At 30.5% G+C, this 18,749-nt stretch overlaps 1 protein-coding gene across 1 annotated transcript in view; it reads left to right on the plus strand.

Annotated features, from left to right (window-relative positions):
* The first annotated feature begins 12,375 nt into the window (after positions 1–12,375).
* LOC101507957 (aconitate hydratase, cytoplasmic-like) overlaps positions 12,376–18,749 on the plus strand; it is a 9,079-nt gene continuing 2,705 nt past the window's right edge. Inside the window, exons 1-17 of the mRNA XM_073365862.1 lie at positions 12,376–12,807; positions 13,212–13,316; positions 13,522–13,682; positions 13,793–13,885; positions 14,779–14,964; positions 15,060–15,221; positions 15,412–15,556; positions 15,639–15,781; positions 15,863–15,919; positions 16,017–16,096; positions 16,203–16,278; positions 16,871–17,056; positions 17,215–17,282; positions 17,411–17,529; positions 17,689–17,810; positions 18,465–18,563; positions 18,660–18,748. Of these exons, the coding sequence (XP_073221963.1) occupies positions 12,543–12,807; positions 13,212–13,316; positions 13,522–13,682; positions 13,793–13,885; positions 14,779–14,964; positions 15,060–15,221; positions 15,412–15,556; positions 15,639–15,781; positions 15,863–15,919; positions 16,017–16,096; positions 16,203–16,278; positions 16,871–17,056; positions 17,215–17,282; positions 17,411–17,529; positions 17,689–17,810; positions 18,465–18,563; positions 18,660–18,748 (2,156 nt within the window). The 5' untranslated portion in view covers positions 12,376–12,542. The remainder of the gene's footprint in view (positions 12,808–13,211; positions 13,317–13,521; positions 13,683–13,792; positions 13,886–14,778; positions 14,965–15,059; positions 15,222–15,411; positions 15,557–15,638; positions 15,782–15,862; positions 15,920–16,016; positions 16,097–16,202; positions 16,279–16,870; positions 17,057–17,214; positions 17,283–17,410; positions 17,530–17,688; positions 17,811–18,464; positions 18,564–18,659; position 18,749) is intronic.

Below are 18,749 nucleotides of genomic sequence, written 5' to 3' on the forward strand. Positions count from 1 at the left end.
TCTAACTTTTTTATTATGCTTCATTCTATATATGCATTCTTGTAATTTTGGAATAGCAAGGAGGCTGATCAATTTTCCTGTACAAGATATGAGACTGAGTATTCAATTTTTGGAAAGGTAACTTTTTGATTATGCTTCATTCTGTATAGGCATTATGAAACGAATCATTTTGTAATTATAGAACAACATGTTAAATTACATATTATCTATGAAATTACAAGTGTCTACATGTGCTTAGAAAGTATGATGGTTAATGACTCAAATGGTTTATTTTATTTATCTTATTGATAGATGTTTAATTCTAAAAATTGTTAATTATAATGTATAGCATTTGCTTAATGGTATTACAGAAAATTGATATCCGCTATTGTCGTAGTTGGATGTATAATAGACTAAATCCTAGTCGAAAGGGGTATATTGATGCATTTCTAAAAGGGTTAAATGAATTTGTGTCATTTGCAATCCAACAACCAGACATATCAAATAGAGAAATTAGATGTCCTTGATTTGTTTGTAAAAACATTGATTTCTTAGACTTTGAAGTGGTTAAGGTTCATATTTTAAGGAAATGGTTTAAACCTGACTATTGGTATTGGACATCTCATGGAGAAAGTGATCCAGAGTTGCATGTAGAAATTAAAAGGAAAAAATATGCACAAGAGCGACATAACAATCATTTTAATAGATTTGAAAGCATGCTTTATGATACTATTCGACCACAATATCAAATGCATTGTGATGAAGAATTAGAGGAGTCTCCAAATATAGATGATCAAAATTTTTATGATTTACTAAATGCAGCTCAAAAGCCATTGTGGTCGGGATGCAACGATCACACTGAATTGTCTTTTGCTGTTAGATTGTTGACAATTAAATCAGAGGAAAATATTTCTCAACGATCTTTTAATCAAACAATGGCACTTATGAAGGAGACACATCCTCCAAATAATCTGGTTCCTAAAGATTATTATATGACCAAGAAAATAGTTTCAAAACTTGGTCTCACTGCAGAAAAAATAGATTGTTGTGTAAATAGTTGTATGTTATTCTACACTGATGAATGTAAACAATTAAAAGAATGCAAGTTTTGTAATGCATCTCGTTATGAGAAGAAAAAAAAATTGGTAGGGGTAAATTCAAAGAGGTACTTATGAAGATAATGCATTATTTACCGATAATTTATAGACTTAAGAGATTATATGCTTCGATGAGCTCAACTCCACATATGAGATGGCATTATGGAAATAGACGAGAACCATGAGTGATGTGTATATTTTAACTTTTATATATGATTGTAATCAAATACATGCACAAATCAAATTGAAAACAATGTGTGTGTATTTCAATGTATGTGTGGTTGTTTAACTTTTACACAATATAATTATGTTGTGTTAAATTTTGTTGTGTAAATTTCATTTTTGTTTTGCAAATTAACTCTTGTAATTTAGTTTTGCAAATTTCATTTCTATTGTGCAAATTAATATTATGTTTGCAAGTTTTTAATGTTGAGTTTTTTTATGTTGTTAGACATATTTGAATGGCATCCCTTCTAGTCATTCAGATTTGTTTCTCCACGCACAAATGTGGCAACGATAAAATTTGATAAAAGATAGGAATATGTTCATGTAAGAGCTTTCAATTTTAAAGTGTATATTATTTATTTTTCTATGTTGGTTTTTTTATCTTCATGTAAGATCGGAATAAAGTGTTTAAAATATTAATTAGCTTTATATTTATATTGAAAGGAAAAATTTAAACGTTGGTTGGAAGAATTGACCCAAGAAACAACTTCACAAGGAACTCTCCCACCAAATGAATTAGATGTGTGGTGTGAGGTTGCATAAATAAAAAGAAGACGAGTATATGGTCTTGTAATTGAATCTATTGTATTATTAGGGAGACCATATTATCGTGAATCATGTTATTCATCAAAAGAGTGGGTTCAAAGACATGAACTTGAAGAAATGAGAAATGAAAGATATCAACTTCGAGAGGAATTGGCTAATACAAACAGAGCAGTTGAGCGCAACAACCATTTGATAAAACAACTGATGAATAACTTGAACTTTAAACTCATGCCATATACTAGAGATCAAATTTATGAAGGTGAGATTGGTGATAATCACGATGAGATTGGTGATCATGATGCTAGTGATTTTGATGATGAGATTGATAATAATGATGTCCGTGGTCACGACGATGAATAGTTAGGTGGATAATGATAAGTTAATCTGAAGAACCAATATGTCACAATTTGTTGTGACTAAATATATTATGTTTTAACTTAAATTTTATTTGTATTATTTTGAGTACTTAAAAATATTGCTTAAATATATTATGTTCTTTAGTTATAAACATTAATATGACTAATATTTTTAAATGATTTTGGTGTATGATGTAACACCCCGTTTTTCAAAGCGAGGGTATATTTTTTTTTTCAAAAGAATTTAAAATAAAGCAGAGAAATAAATAAAGAAATGCCTTTGGATAAATAATTGAGTCATTATAATTTACAGGCAGCGGAAAAGTTACTCCTATTATAAATCCATGTAACCCATCGAAAATAACATGTCGAGCTGACAATATTAGTATAGGTACAGTCTTCCATTTTAAAATAAATGCAATACAAAAGAAAGGCATCTGATCCCTCTATGCCAACTTAATCTGATCATTTTACAACACAACTAAACACCCTGACTAATCTCCACGCGCCCCGTGAGATTCTCCTAACGTAGCTGCAGTCAAGCGTTCCCATCTCCATTTCCGTCCGTAGGGTAAGAACCGGTAGGATCGTCCTGACTCTCATCTGAGGGCAAAGCCCAGATTTCCACAATAATTGTAAAGGTCACCAACCGAAAATAACAGTTAACACATAACATTTAAGTTTTAAATGCTAAAAATAACTTTTCAACTAAGCATGCACCTTAGCAGGATTTTCAATATGCGAAAAGTTCATACAATACTTTGCCAATTAAAAATGAAAGCAAAATGAAGTTCTCAATCCCCTAATGAAAACATAACAAATCAAGACATGGATAAGTTAATGAGTAATCAAACATCTAACTCAAACTGAGGATTTTCACTGAGCCAATCGATTGGGAAATCGATTGGGGTGAAGGATTTTAATGAAAACAGAATCCTGGGCTGAAATCAATCGATTGGGAAATCGATTGAGTGAGTACTGAGCCCCCTGGTTTTAAGCCAATCGATTTCCAAATCGATTTGGTCGAATATGGCTGAGTCCCTGACTTAAGGCCAATCGATTGCCAAATCGATTTCTTAAATGATTTCGAAAAACTGATTACAAAATCGATTGGCCAATCGATTTTGTAATCAGTTTTTCGAAAATCATTTACGAAATCGATTGCCCAATCGATTGGGCCCTAAGTCAGGGACTCAGCCATATTCGACCAAATCGATTTGGAAATCGATTGGCCATTAAGTCAGGGGCTCAGCTACCCGTTCAATCGATTGCCCAATCGATTGAATCAAGCCAGAGTTCAAAATTTCACTAAAAACCTTCAGGAAATCGATTTGGAAATCGATTGGTATTAAGTCAGGGACTCCGTTATCCTGTCAATCGATTGCCAAATCGATTGATTCAGCCCAGGATTCTATTTTCATTAAAAATCTTCACCCCAATCGATTGCCCAATCGATTGGCTCAGTGAAAATCCTCAGTTTTAGTTGTATGATTAATTGCTCATGAATCTATCCATGTCTTGTTTTATTATGTGTTAATTAGGAGATCGAGAACTGCATTTTACCTTCATGTTCATTGGCAATGTACTGTATGAACTTTTCGCATATTGAAAATCCTGTTAAGGTGCATGCTTAGTTAAAAAGTTGTTTTGAGCATTCAAAAACTTAATTGCTATGTGTTAACTGTTATTTTCTGGTTGGTGACCCTTTACAACTATTGTGGAAATCTGGGCTTTGCCCTCAGATGAGAGTCAGGACGGCCCTACCGGTTCGTACCCTACGGACAGGAATGGAGATGGGAACGCTTGACTGCAGTTACGTTAGGAGGATCTCACGGGGCGCGTGGAGATTACTCAGGGTGTATAGCTTTTTGGTAGGATGATCAGATTAGGATGATGTATAGGGACTAGGGGTCCTTCTTTTTGGTTTGGAGTATTTTTAGTTTGGAAAACTGTACTTATACAAATATTATCAGTTTGATATCATCTTTGGATGGGTTCCATGTACCATTTGATGTTATGTAAATGTTTTGGATTTATAATTGGAGAAACTTTTCCGCTGCGTAAATTATAATGACTCAATTATTTATCCAAAAGCATTTCCTGATTTATTTCTTTGTTCGTTTTTAATTACTTTAAAAAAAAAAAAAATATACCCTCGCTTTGAAAAACGGGGTGTTACAATATCCGCCCAGTTTACTTAAACGGTTTTCAAAACAAAATATTAAGTAACCGAGACATTAAGAGATTCCCCCTCCTTAACGTCCAGTTAACTTAAACGGTTTTCAAAACAAAATATTAAGTAACCGAGACATTAAGAGATTCCCCATTCTTAACGCCCAGTTAACTTAAACGATTTTTCTTTAAAACAAAATATTAAGTAACCGAGGCATTAAGAGGTTCCCCCTCCTTAACGTCCAGTTAACTTAAACGGTTTTCAAAACAAAATATTAAGTAACCGAGACATTAAGAGATTCCCCATTCTTAACGCCCAGTTAACTTAAACGATTTTTCTTTAAAACAAAATATTAAGTAACCGAGACATTAAGAGATTCCCCATTCTTAACGCCCAGTTAACTTAAACGATTTTTCTTTAAAACAAAATATTAAGTAACCGAGACATTAAGAGATTCCCCCTCCTTAACGTCCAGTTAACTTAAACGGTTTTCAAAACAAAATGTTAAGTAAACGAGACATTAAGAGATTCCCCATTCTTAATACTTATTTACTTAATGGTTTTCAAATTCCACACAACACAAACTCAAACAAATTCTCACATCAAAACATATCAATTCGTTTATTCACAAATCCAACCATATACATATCAAATTTCATCAATGTCAATTAAGAGCATGTTAAAAACAACGAACACAAATCAAAGCAACATAACACACAGATACATCAAATTTCATTTACTCATAATCACACACAATGACATTCAAATTCATTTACCACGAAACATTCATCAATATAAACAAAACCTAACTCTAAGGTTTTACCCATAACGCCCTAGTTTCGTTTTTCCCCAAATCGATACATTTAACCCTAACAAATTTCCTTCCCACACAACTACAGATAAGTCCCTAATGCAAGCTAGAAGTTTGGAAGGAGCCCTTACCTCAACGTTAGCTTTATCGTGCGTTTCCGGTACCGCGAGTAATTCCGGTAAAATCTCCGCTCGCAACGCCGCTTCCAAATTAGTGCACTAGCACCGTAGCACGGAGGTGAGCAACTTTCCCTTCTATCTCTTCGAGAAATGAGGTTTGGATCTAGAAGAAACGGAGGGGTTTGTGTTTGGATCTCAAAAACCGTTTTTCTTCGTTTTCGAATCAAAGAGGAAGAGTGGAGTTACGAAAACCTTGGTCTAACTCTCACCCAACCTTGGGTCACTAGCTTTGAAGAAAAGGAAGCAACAGAAACGAAAAATGGAGGAGGATGAAATTTTTGGTTTAAGCTCACGTGAGATGTTCAGAGGAAGGAGATGGAATTTGAGATTTTCCTTCCTTTCTATTTCTTTCCTTTGTTTTTCCTTTCTTCCTTTTTCCTTCCTTCCTTTATATACTATTTTCTTTTCCTTTTCCTTCCTTCTAGTTTTCTTTTCTTTTTTCCTCCAAACAAACATATATAAATATAATAAATATAACTTAACAAATATCTCAAAATCTAGATATTTATTAAATTACCGTTTCACCCGAAACGCCTTAAATTCTCCGTAAAGCATTTACCGCAGTTAAATTCAATTTATTTATCGACAAGAAATTCTAATTGACATCGAAATATCTTTTTGATTATAAAACTCCAAAATATTATTAACTTTGGCTTAAAAGCATCCGAGCCAAAATCCAAAATATACCAAAAATACATAATTGGTACTTTAAAATTATGGGTCTTACATATGAATTTTTTAGATATTGAAAACAAATTAAAAAAAAAATTATTTTTATTGTTCTTTTGGATATTAAAGTAATGTATTTTTTTTAAGGATAATATTTAGAGGCGAAATTGGTGACGTGAATTTTAATCAATAAAATAAATTGTGTTGGAAAGTGTGTATTGTTAACATTATTCATTTATTAAATATATATTAATTTACTCATTTTAGTTAGTTAAGTTTTAATCAAATAATAATATTAATTAAAACATAAAAAATACAATATAACAAAATTACATCCACAACAGTGAAACCTTTTTTTACTGGATTGTTACAAATTATACATAATTCTTCAAAATTATTTTATATTTTACAATATTAATGAATACAATTTTTTTTACTTTCCAGTTTTCATTTTTCATATTTTAAATTTCTTATAAAATTGTAAATTGATGTTAAATAACTAAACTATCCCTGTTTAAAATTTCTTATAACTTTTTAAAATTTTAAGGAGGTGACATAACCCAGGCCTACAACCTAGAGAGATGACAACAATTGAGACCACTTGGCTTCAAACTTCTTTTGGACAGTTGAAATGCAATGTAGTTGATGCTTTCCACCACAAACTCATATCGATCTCCATGTGGCTTCTATATTTGTGATGAATTGTATTGTTTTGTTAAAGCAGTTAAACACCAAAAGATAATGTATCTGCTTTTGACACCATCTTTTTAGTGCTATAGATATTATTTCTTCATTTACTAACTTTTCATTTGAGTTTGCGAGAAAAAGAGCAATTTGGACTGTTTATATTCTCTTTTGTAAGGGTGGGCATATGCCGTGAGCTAATCTCCACGTGTATGAAGGATATTAGTTATAGTGAAATTAGATGAATTTGGTTTTTTTGTAAAGGAAAAAAACAAAAAAAAGTTATCTAAAACGATATTTTAGAAAGAATCGAGTGTTTCCTTATATCAACACAACTTATGGTTAAGTAAAAATACACAACCTATGATATTCGGTGGATTACTACTTAAAATTATTTAAAATTTTAAAGATGTATTGATATTGGTGTAATTATTTTAGCTTTAAATGACATTTTTTTTTCTTCTAATTTATCAAACATACATCAATCAACTTCCATAATGAAATTAACCATAAACTTCAATTTCTATTAGATAATGTTTATCACAATTAAATTTAAATAATTTTTAAATAAATTTAACTACATTTTCTATCATCTTATTTTATCACACTTACATTAATAATCTTTAATATTTTTAAGTCCATAATTTTAATTTTACGATGTGACTTTAATTCAAACTCAAATTTCTTTAAAAAAAAAACGATTTTAATCTAAAAAAACAACGATCTTTTATCCTATAATTTTTATTTTTTATTACAAGTAATTCATGTATCGTATACACTCTTGTAGAAAGGTATTTTATGTTGCCAAATTCGTTATTTTTTCTATCAATGCGAAAATATCCTTGGTTACAATTTGGCAATTTTGGTAAAGTTTGCAAGTGGCGTGGTCAAATTGTATAGTTAGAGTATTTCCATCTCTAACGAATAAACTTTTTGGTCAAAAAATAAACGAAGAAACTTCTCGCAGTGTGCTGCAGTTGTCCTTTCAGGATTAACATTATGTCACATTTTTTTATTGTATTTTACAAATTAATGAATGTTTTCCATTCATTTTAAAAAACAATCCAAAATAAATTGGAGATTACATGACCCAAACTCAATATTTTAAAGTGAGAGTTGCGTCTTATAACCATTTGATTATGCTTTATTACATGTAAATTATAGATACAGAGTCAACTTAAGTAGTAATCAATTTTATACACCAAAGTTAATTAGTGTATTATTTTTTTAAGTAATTTTATAAATATAAATAATTGATTACATTTTGATTTTTCAAATATAAATAAATAAATTTATTATGATATACTTTTTAAATATGGATTTTATTTGTCACCAATTTTTAAACGTTTTTAAATAATCGATCCAATAGTCATACAATTAAATTAGTGACCCAGTAGCTCAACAAATTACCCGCTAACCTAGTATCTTGATTGAGTCAACCAATAATTTTGTTCTTCAAAACACTCATAAAAATTGACAGAGCATTCATGAAATAAAGCAAAAATACAAGTCCATTCACAATTAATAATTAAAATTAAATAATGTGTTTATATAATTAATTAATTATATTTTATTTAAATAATATATCATAATTATTATTTTCTTATTTAAAAGTCATGAAGAAACAAAATAGAATAAACTATATATATAATTAATTAAAATTGAGCCTTAGTTAAATGGATTAATTATAACTTAGATATTTTAATTTCGATGAACTAATAGTTAAATATCGTCTTGTCTTGTGACACCAAAAATTACTTCAAAATCATAATTTTGACCATTCAAAAGCTTAATCTAACTAATTAACTAACAATAACTTAAGAAAGTATAAATTTTGATTATTTAACAAATTAATCTAACCAAATTATACTAACTATGACTTTGAATTTCTAATTTTTATGATCCTACAAAACTAATTGAAATAACAATGACAGATAAATTTCAATTTATGTAACATGTCTATCTAACCAAATTATACTAACTACGACTTAAAAATTATAATTCAATTAATCTAAGAGTTCAATCTTAACTAATTAATTATAACGTAAATATTATAATTTCGATGATCTAATTGACATAGATTCTAAATTTAATTATCTAATGGTCTGATCTAACATAATTAGTATTATCAAACTTTTAGTATCATAATATTTAGTATTCTAAATTTTTAGTTTCGTTTCAACCTAAACATTAAATTATTAAAATCACAAAATTCTAATATTATAATATTTGACGGTGGATGACCATAATAATAATAAATATGATATAAATAGTAGAAGGCACTTATTTAATTTTTATTGATTCTACATTATTATTATTATTATTATAATAATAATAATAATAATAATAATAATAATAATAATAATAATAATAATAATAATAATAATAATAATAATGGTAAACTACTCATAATATTTCAATAGTCAATATAAGTCTCGCCTTACTATTATAATTAATTTGAGAGTACCTGCACCCTATATTAAATATGTCAATTCCTTAGTCAACGTAAAAATATAATTTTATCATTTTATAAAACTTTTAATTTTTTTACCTTCTCTTTCGAAACTTTAAATAATTGACCATAATTTTCGAATATTACCAAATTTTTTAAATAAAAAAAAAGTAAGTGCACTCGGATTTTTCGTATTTTTGAAATAAATATTTTCAAATTTTCAAAATAGAAAATTTTCAGATTTAAATTTTTTAAAATTTTCCAAGTTTATAAACTTTCAAAATTTTACAGATTTAGAAATTTTTTAAATTTTCGAATTATAATCTTTCTTTCAAAAATTTAAAACTTCTAAAAATATTCGAGACTTTCAAATTTTCGAAAAAAGGATTATATTTCAAAAATTTAAAAAGACTCGAAAGTTTTGAAAATTTAGAAATTTTGAAAGTTTTCAAATTTGGAAAGTTTGAAATTTTCTCTATTTTAAAATTTTTACATTCCTCGAAACTGTCGAAAATCTGAAAATTTTGTATTTTGAATTGTTAGGAAATTTGAAATTTTTTAATTTCGAAGGTATGAATAATTCGAGTGTCACTTACTTTTTTTAATTTTGAAAATGTATAATATTCGAAAGTTATGATTAATTTTTTAAAGTTTCGAATGAATGATGAAAAATGAGTGATAAAAAAGAATATTTTATAAAAAATTAAAAAAATAAAATTATATTTTCATATTAATTAAAATGTGACTAATTTAAATGTAAAATACTAATAAATTAATCATTGGTATATATACATATCATAACAAGATATGATATATTATTTACTTTATTATCCAAAATAATTTTTATTATCTAAAATAGCTTCTCACCTCAACCACCAATGAAATACCACCATTTCACGTGTCTTGAATTCAATCCCTTCGATTTTTCACCTATCATAATTCAAGCAAGGAATCATTCTCTTTATATTTTATTTGTTTAAAGTAACTAGCACATTATTATTCGCCTAGGAATTCATTTATGGTAGCGAGAGTGAGAATCGCAAGAGAAGCACTAGATGTGGCTCATGTCGTGTGTTTAAAGTGCAAGGATCATAATGGCAAGGATCATAATGGCGAGGGTCTATGGAGTCAAGCATTTGCGATGTAGCATATAATATTTTTGTTTCCCATCTAGTATGTCTTGAAAAGGTTTTTGGAAAGACCCACATACTATTCACTTATTCAGACATGAGCCACCGAAACAGACTGAGAATAATATTCGATGGTACCAGTAGAACCGCCCATAACCGTTGACTTTTTTTGTTGGATTTTTTTATTTAAAAAAAGATAAAAATCCATGATTTTCAACATTTTAGGATATATATTTCTTTTAAGGTACTCCTTTGATTAATAATTTTAAGCTGAAACTAATTTGATAGTTGGTTCTATGGTTAATATTTTAAAAATTTAAATTGTATTTTTGATTTCTTTATTTTATTATATTTACTAAAATAGCGTTCACATTTTAAATTAAAATTTAGCGTCTATTATCCCATTTATTGTTGTTATAGTTCTAGTCTAAATTTTATATTCATAAAATGGTAATTTTGGAATCAAAAATAGCGATTTATTGGTATTACATTTAGTGAGAAAATTACATCCTTAATTATATATATATAAAATTTCAATTGCACTAACAGGTTCTAACTGCAAAGCTTTGAATTTAATATATGCGTGCGAATTTAACAATATAACTATTTATTTTGAACATTAAATTGTTCAGTTTAAATTTTGTATTAAACAAAAAAAAGACATATTATATTTTACAATATTATTTTAGGTTTAAATATTTTTAAATATATATATATATATATATATATATATATATATAAATTGTTGGATTGTGTTAAAAATTTATATACAGTTAATAAATTTCAACAGTTAAATCATTATAAATATTTATCTTTTATAATATCTTTTATAATATGTTGATAATATGAAACTTTATATTCTTAGTTAAATTCTTTTCAAAACTATGAATGTCAACCATCAAAATAAAACACTATAGCATAACTATTCAAACAACATATAATTTTTTATCCAATACATGCAAAACATTGAACAATTAAAAAATTCGCTATTTTAATATAGTAGTATAATGCTATGCATCATTTTCCATATTTTGTATCAAAGAAATCTTCCCTTTTCAATATGTGTGTTCGGGTGTTTTTCGGGTACAATGTTTTTATTTATTTACTTTTATTTTATCAAACACTAAAACTCACTTTAGAATGATAAAAACACAATATATACATATAGAAAGTTACAAAAAGTAGGACAACCGTCAAATATTCTATTAAAAGTTAATTGATATCTTGCATGATACTAAGTGATTAAGAGATTAATTTCTATTAGTGGATGAAAACTTACACATGTATCTAATATTGTAGTTTAATTTATAAAATACCTTCACAAAAATCTACTTAGAATTATTGAATCAGGTGTATATATAGAATAATTTTATACAAATCAAATCCTACTATTATTATGGTAAATTTTTTATTTATATTTATATCTTTAATATTTGTCTAGGTTACTTTTTTCTATATACAACGACAACATTAATTTTAACTGGACTCGTTTTACATATAATAAATAATAAAAAAAAATTATAAATTAAAGAAAATAAAAATAATTTTACTTTAATAACCAAACTTTCATTTTTTTCGTTTTTCTTACCGCTAAAGGGACATTGATTGTAAAAGATAGATTAATAAATTTCAATATTTTATGTAGTTATATTCAATAAATTTTCATAAATATAATTTAATTCATATATATTATTAAGTAAATAGTTTTTGTCATAACAATTATATCATTAAAAATGTTAATTTTTACAATAATTATCTGTAAAATTATATTAATAAATGACTGTGATGTTTTGACTATATAAAATATTTTTATATAAGTGATACATAAAAAATTAAATTAAATAACACAATACTAATATGGTTGAATATTCTTTAAAAAAAAAAAAGGAATATGGTTGAATATTGCAGTTAAGAAAATTGTACCAAAAAAAAAATGTAGTTAAGAAAATGTCTGAACATTTATCATGAATAATTTGTAATAATAATGGGTCATGTTAAAAACAATTACGAATTAAACGGTATAGCGTTCCGCTCTCAATAAAACGATTACTCTTGTTCATTAATTATTGACACAGCCAACAGGCAACAAAAGAAACGCACACTTGTTTATTTCCTAATAGACAGAACTATAGAAGAAGCAACGCACGCAGCCCTAGTTCACATTCGTTCACCACACGCCACTTCCATTTCTTCCCAAAACCGTTATTCGTTCTCTCATATGCATGCGTGATTTCCATCACCATGGCTTCATCTGCCTCATCACTCCTCAGAGCAACAAGGTCCAGACTCTCCTCTTCTTCTTATCTTTCTAGAACCATCTCTTCTCCTCCCGTTCGTCCATCTCCCTCCCGATCTCCCGCTTTCTCATCATCCGCCGCCGCCGCTCGTTCCTCTGTCAACCGATGGAGTCACGGTGTTCATTGGAGATCTCCTTTCTCGCTTCGCCCTCAGATCAGAGCCGTTGCTCCCTTTATCGAACGCTTCCATCGCAAGATCGCCACTTCCGGTACTTCATCGTTTACTCCGAAATTATCGGATGACTTTTCTACTTTTTTTGTTTGATTGATCTAATTGAATCACTTCTGAATCGTTGATTTCAGCTCGTTTTTTTTGTTTCGGTCAAATGTAATTATGTAAATTCCGTTTTGATTCTTCTTTAATTTTTGGAATCTTCCGATTTACTACCAGTGAGGTAAATAGGGATAGAGAAAGCGAGTGATTAGGAGAAATTTGTTTGGTATTTGCTATTGAAAATTGTGTTTGGTTTGATTTGAAGGATCGTGATGTTTGCTTTTATATTGTATTCGTCTTTGGATGAATTTGTAATTTGTAGTTTGATTTTTTAATTTAATAATATTTGACGCCGAGTTCTTTTTTCTGAGTTGTTATCTGATATATTTGTCATTGCAGCTGGTGAAAATCCTTTCAAGGGAAACTTGGCTACTCTCCCCAAGCCTGGTGGTGGTGAATTTGGAAAGTTCTACAGCCTTCCTTCTCTCAACGATCCGAGAATTGGTAATTTGCTACCTTAGTTTGGCTTCTTTTTGTTGTTGGAATCGTCTTGTTTCTATTTATTTGAATTTTGGTTGAAATGTGTAGTATTGGCGATTTTGTTTTATTATTGTCTATCTGATGAAGAACCAGTCTATCCTTCAGAATATCTTATTCTCCTTGATTCTGCTTCAGTTGCTGATAGTGTTAACTTTTGGGTGTTTGACAGATAGGTTGCCGTACTCTATCAGAATTCTCCTTGAATCTGCCATTCGCAATTGTGACAACTTCCAAGTCACCAAAGAAGATGTTGAAAAGATTATTGACTGGGAAAACACTTGTGTAAAGCAAGTTGAGATCCCTTTCAAGCCTGCCCGTGTTCTCCTGCAGGTATCTCTTTCATTTTGGGTGCAGCGAAGGAGTTGTTATCATGATTCATGAATGCATGATATTAAGTAATATACATTTTTCTTTTAACCATTTCTCATTCCTCTTCTCAGGATTTTACTGGAGTCCCAGCTGTTGTTGATCTGGCATGCATGCGTGATGCTATGAATAAGCTTGGCAGTGATTCTAATAAGATCAATCCTCTGGTATACATCATTTTTATTTCCTTCTTGTGCTTTTTTGATGTGTGAATTTATTTATGATAATCACCAAAGAGATTTCCAAAGTTTAATTATGGATTATAGACTGACTAGTGTCGTTAACTCATAGTTACCTCCGTGACAATTATATTTGTTATGCAAAAGTGAAAACAAAAGTTGAGTTTCATGAATCACGTAAATATATTGATCACTGTCCGACAAAAGTTTGCTTTGCTACTGTATGGTTGATATATTCAGACAACATTTTCTCCTGCTGCTTTTGAAGTCTGAAATTGATATGACACAAGAAGGGTCATACATGTTCTGACGACTATTTGCCAACATATTTTAGCTGTGCCAATTTACTTACTGTCCAAACAAATTTTGGAGGAGTTTGGAAAATTAAGTATATGGTTCAGAAGTGTTCCAGTTAAAACTGATTTCTTGATTCGATATTTCTTAGGTCTAATTGGTATTTAGGTTATATGTAGTATGTATAAAATCTGATTTTGAACTTAGTATAAGGTGAAATATTGTTTGCTGAGTCAATTTGAAATTTTATTTAGTAAGAAAGAGAGACAAGATGAGACTCATAGGGAAACTCTTATGGATCAGATTGAAAATAGCTGGGTTGGATTTATTTATTTCTTTTTGATGAAATTAAATTGTGCAGTATATTTTTGAACTTGTTTTCACTTAAATTTAAAAACAAATCTTATTAGACCTATTTCTTCTAAGTTTGAGTAATTGAAAAACACATTTTTAAACTTGAAATCCGTTGAACCCAGTCATGTAATGAAGGAATTAAACAAGCCCCTTAGCCTTTTTTTCCCTTTTAAGTTATGTTTGCTTTTTCTATAGTATAAGTGACTTTGAGACTGACCATTCCTTGTTGCCAGGTTCCTGTTGATCTTGTCATTGATCATTCAGTTCAAGTTGACGTAGCAAGGTCAGAGAATGCAGTGCAGGCAAATATGGAGCTTGAGTTCCAGAGAAACAAGGAGAGATTTGCTTTTCTTAAATGGGGATCAACTGCTTTCCGTAATATGCTCGTTGTACCTCCTGGTTCTGGTATAGTACATCAGGTAAGTTTAGAATCAGGCATATAAATTATATCATGGAATATATTTTTGATCACCATTATATTTGGTTGTTGATACTGTGATGTCTGGAATTCCAGGTCAACCTTGAATATCTTGGTCGAGTTGTTTTCAACAATGAGGGGTTACTCTATCCTGACAGTGTGGTTGGGACTGATTCACATACAACTATGATCGATGGGCTTGGAGTTGCTGGATGGGGTGTCGGGGGTATTGAAGCAGAGGCAGCAATGCTTGGTCAGGTACATTTACTTCTGAATTTGACTTTTTCTGTAATGAATGACTGTTGATTATATCCAAACTAATGTAATGAATGCTGACAGTTTAATCACTAGGACTACACCTTTGTGTCCTTTGTGTCAAAACAAGCACATGCTGTACGCTAGTTACAGTGGTGATATACTAATGCTGTGTGGTATGTGATAATGACAGCCTATGAGCATGGTATTACCTGGTGTTGTTGGGTTCAAGTTGTCTGGTAATTTGCGCAATGGTGTTACAGCAACTGACTTGGTTCTAACTGTCACACAAATTCTTAGGAAACATGGTGTTGTTGGGAAATTTGTTGAATTTTATGGTAATTAAAATCTCTTGCGATTCCTCCTTATTTGCAGCTTGTGCTTGTCTATTTACTCGGTTTCATGGTTTTTGTTCTCTAGGTGATGGTATGAGTAAATTGTCATTAGCTGACAGGGCCACTATTGCCAATATGTCTCCTGAATATGGAGCAACCATGGGTTTCTTCCCTGTAGATCATGTAACATTACAATACCTCAAGCTAACTGGAAGAAGCGATGAGACTGTGAGTATCAGCTCATTATTATTTCTCAATGGTCTAAAATGCTTATAGGACTACCTGACTTTCATTTTTGTTCAAATGTAGGTGGCAATGATAGAGGCCTATCTCAGGGCTAACAAATTGTTTGTTGACTATGATGAGGTAATACTAGTTGATTATACACTCCATTTGAACAAAAGAAATGTGTGCATATGTTGGGGGTATGGAATGCTGATTCGTTTTCCATTTATTAATCCAGCCTCAAAAAGACAGAGCTTATTCATCCTATCTTGAATTGAATCTTGACGAAGTCGAACCATGTATCTCGGGACCAAAGAGGTACGGCATATCTCTTTTACACACTTCCTTATAGTTTTAATGTGACTTTTAAAGCTTCTATTTTAACGTCCATGTAATAATTGATACTATATGATACTCATGCCAGACCTCATGATCGGGTGCCTTTGAAAGAAATGAAGGCTGATTGGCATGCTTGTCTTGATAACAAAGTGGGATTTAAGGTCAGTAATGACGTGATATTCAAACGTTTTTTCTCATGTATCTCTAGAAAAGATGTTTTGTTGGTTGATTGTCATATCTTGTATGCTCTCAATAAGCCGAACCACTATTGTAGTATTGTCTGCCCATTTGGTTGTTTTTTGCGAGAGTATGCTAAACAGGATAAGTTTGGCATCACTTTCTATATGTGTTTATCTGCACTGGCTAGAATACTAATATATCTGAGGCGATCATCAAAAAGTAAAGTTAAAACTGTTGTATCTTATGCAAATTGGTTCACTGTTCAGAAAAGTGAATAACTTTCTTTCTGCAAACTTGAATAACAAGATGACATCATTATGCCAAGGGAGCTTTTATCTCAGTCCTATTTCCAGTAAATTGTTCTATCAGTCATTTATCTCACTTTCTATGATAACTGTACCATGATTTAAGAAAGCATTGTAATAATTAGAATGCAATAAAGAAATCCTTTTTCTAATTCTAGCGCTTCTGATTGTTTCAAGTTGTTGACCTTCAACTTGAAGACATATCACACATTTGAAAGCATAATGCATGCATTAATGTAGTCATCCTCAATGTTTGCTTTGAATACAGGGATTTGCTATACCAAAAGAAGCTCAAGGCAAAGTTGCCAAATTTGATTTCCATGGGCAGCCAGCAGAGCTAAAGCATGGCAGTGTTGTGATTGCTGCAATCACAAGCTGTACAAATACATCAAACCCAAGTGTTATGCTCGGGGCTGGTCTTGTTGCAAAGAAGGCTCACGAGTTAGGTTTGCAGGTTAGCCATGACTATAATTACGTAAAAAATTTGCTGCTTTTTTCAAAACGTCCTTACTGTAACGTGTTCTACATTTCCTGTCAGTAGTAAATACATTGTATTCCTTATATGCCGTCCTCATCTCGATCGTAATTGTAAATGTTTTCACTGTTTGTCAGGTTAAACCTTGGGTAAAAACAAGTCTTGCTCCAGGCTCTGGAGTCGTTACAAAATATCTACTTCAAAGGTATTTCACACTTAATGCTATTAGATAATTATGTGATTTGTGTTATAATGTACTTTCCCTTTGCGGTCTTCACAATTATGCAAATATGTATACTAAATTTGAATTTGTTTATTTTCTATTTTGCACAGTGGCCTACAAAAGTATCTAAATGAGCAGGGTTTCAATATTGTTGGATTTGGCTGTACCACATGTATCGGCAATTCAGGAGATTTGGATGAATCAGTTGCTTCTGCTATCACAGAAAATGGTATCTGAAAGATCATACCAAATATAATATCTATATCCAAAGCTGATTTCTATGCATTTCTTACTTTTTTTTACTTGTTTGTGAGTTTTATAGAACCTCCTATTTATATTCTTCTTGATAATTGATGTGTTGGTTTAATTCTTGTATGATTTCATGCAGACATATTAGCGGCTGCTGTGCTGTCAGGAAACCGTAATTTTGAGGGCCGAGTGCATGCCTTGACACGTGCTAACTATCTTGCCTCCCCTCCTCTGGTTGTTGCTTATGCTCTTGCTGGCACGGTATGTATGCCTAATTCACATGTAAAATGTGTTTAGTATGTGAAAGGGTTGTAGGTTTTGTTTCTTCCATATTGTCTTATTTTTAATGCTGCTACTAAGTAAGATTACTAATTCCAAGGACTGAAGAACTTGGTCAGAAGAAACAAATCTGACAAGTGTTAAAATTATTGGAGGTTAATCACAACGATTGATAATGTCTGTTAGTTACTTAATGTCCACCATTTTCTTTTATATGTGCTCAGGTTCATGCTGTATTCAATGTATTTGGACATGAGCCGAATCCAATGCATTCTACTGTATTTAGTTTTCATTTCATTTTAAATGTTCTTCAACTTTCTCCTTTCAAATATTGCCCTGTCTCAGTTGCTTGAATACTCACATCCAGTAGTCTGGATCTTGACTTACAAATAGCTATCAATTTGGCATTTTTCATAATTTTTTCTGACATTAAGTGAAAGCGACGTCGCAATAATGTTTTGTGAGTTTTGTCCGGACTAAAAGCTTTATATAGAACCTTCTTATCCTTGGTTGGATGCATATTTTATTTTCTGTTCTATTTAAGGTTGATGAAATTTAGAGTTTAGAAAAATTCAAGATGCTTTTTTCTCCAAATATTGGTAACTTTCATCACTCACCTTTTGGTGATATTTCCAGGTTGACATTGACTTTGAAAAGGAACCATTAGGGACTGGAAAGGATGGCAAGAATGTCTACTTGAGGGATATTTGGCCATCCACCGAAGAAATTGCACAGGTAAATGACGCCAGCTTTTGTCATTATATTAAATTTATTGAGATTTGACGACGTGTTCAGCAAAATTAACATAACTTTGGTTTACTTGATTGCTAGGCTGTCCAATCCAGTGTGTTGCCTGACATGTTCCGAAGTACATATGAATCTATTACGAAGGGTAACCCGATGTGGAACCAACTACAAGTT

This window comes from Cicer arietinum, chromosome 1, assembly GCF_000331145.2.
Source record: "Cicer arietinum cultivar CDC Frontier isolate Library 1 chromosome 1, Cicar.CDCFrontier_v2.0, whole genome shotgun sequence".
NCBI lineage: Eukaryota > Viridiplantae > Streptophyta > Magnoliopsida > Fabales > Fabaceae > Cicer > Cicer arietinum.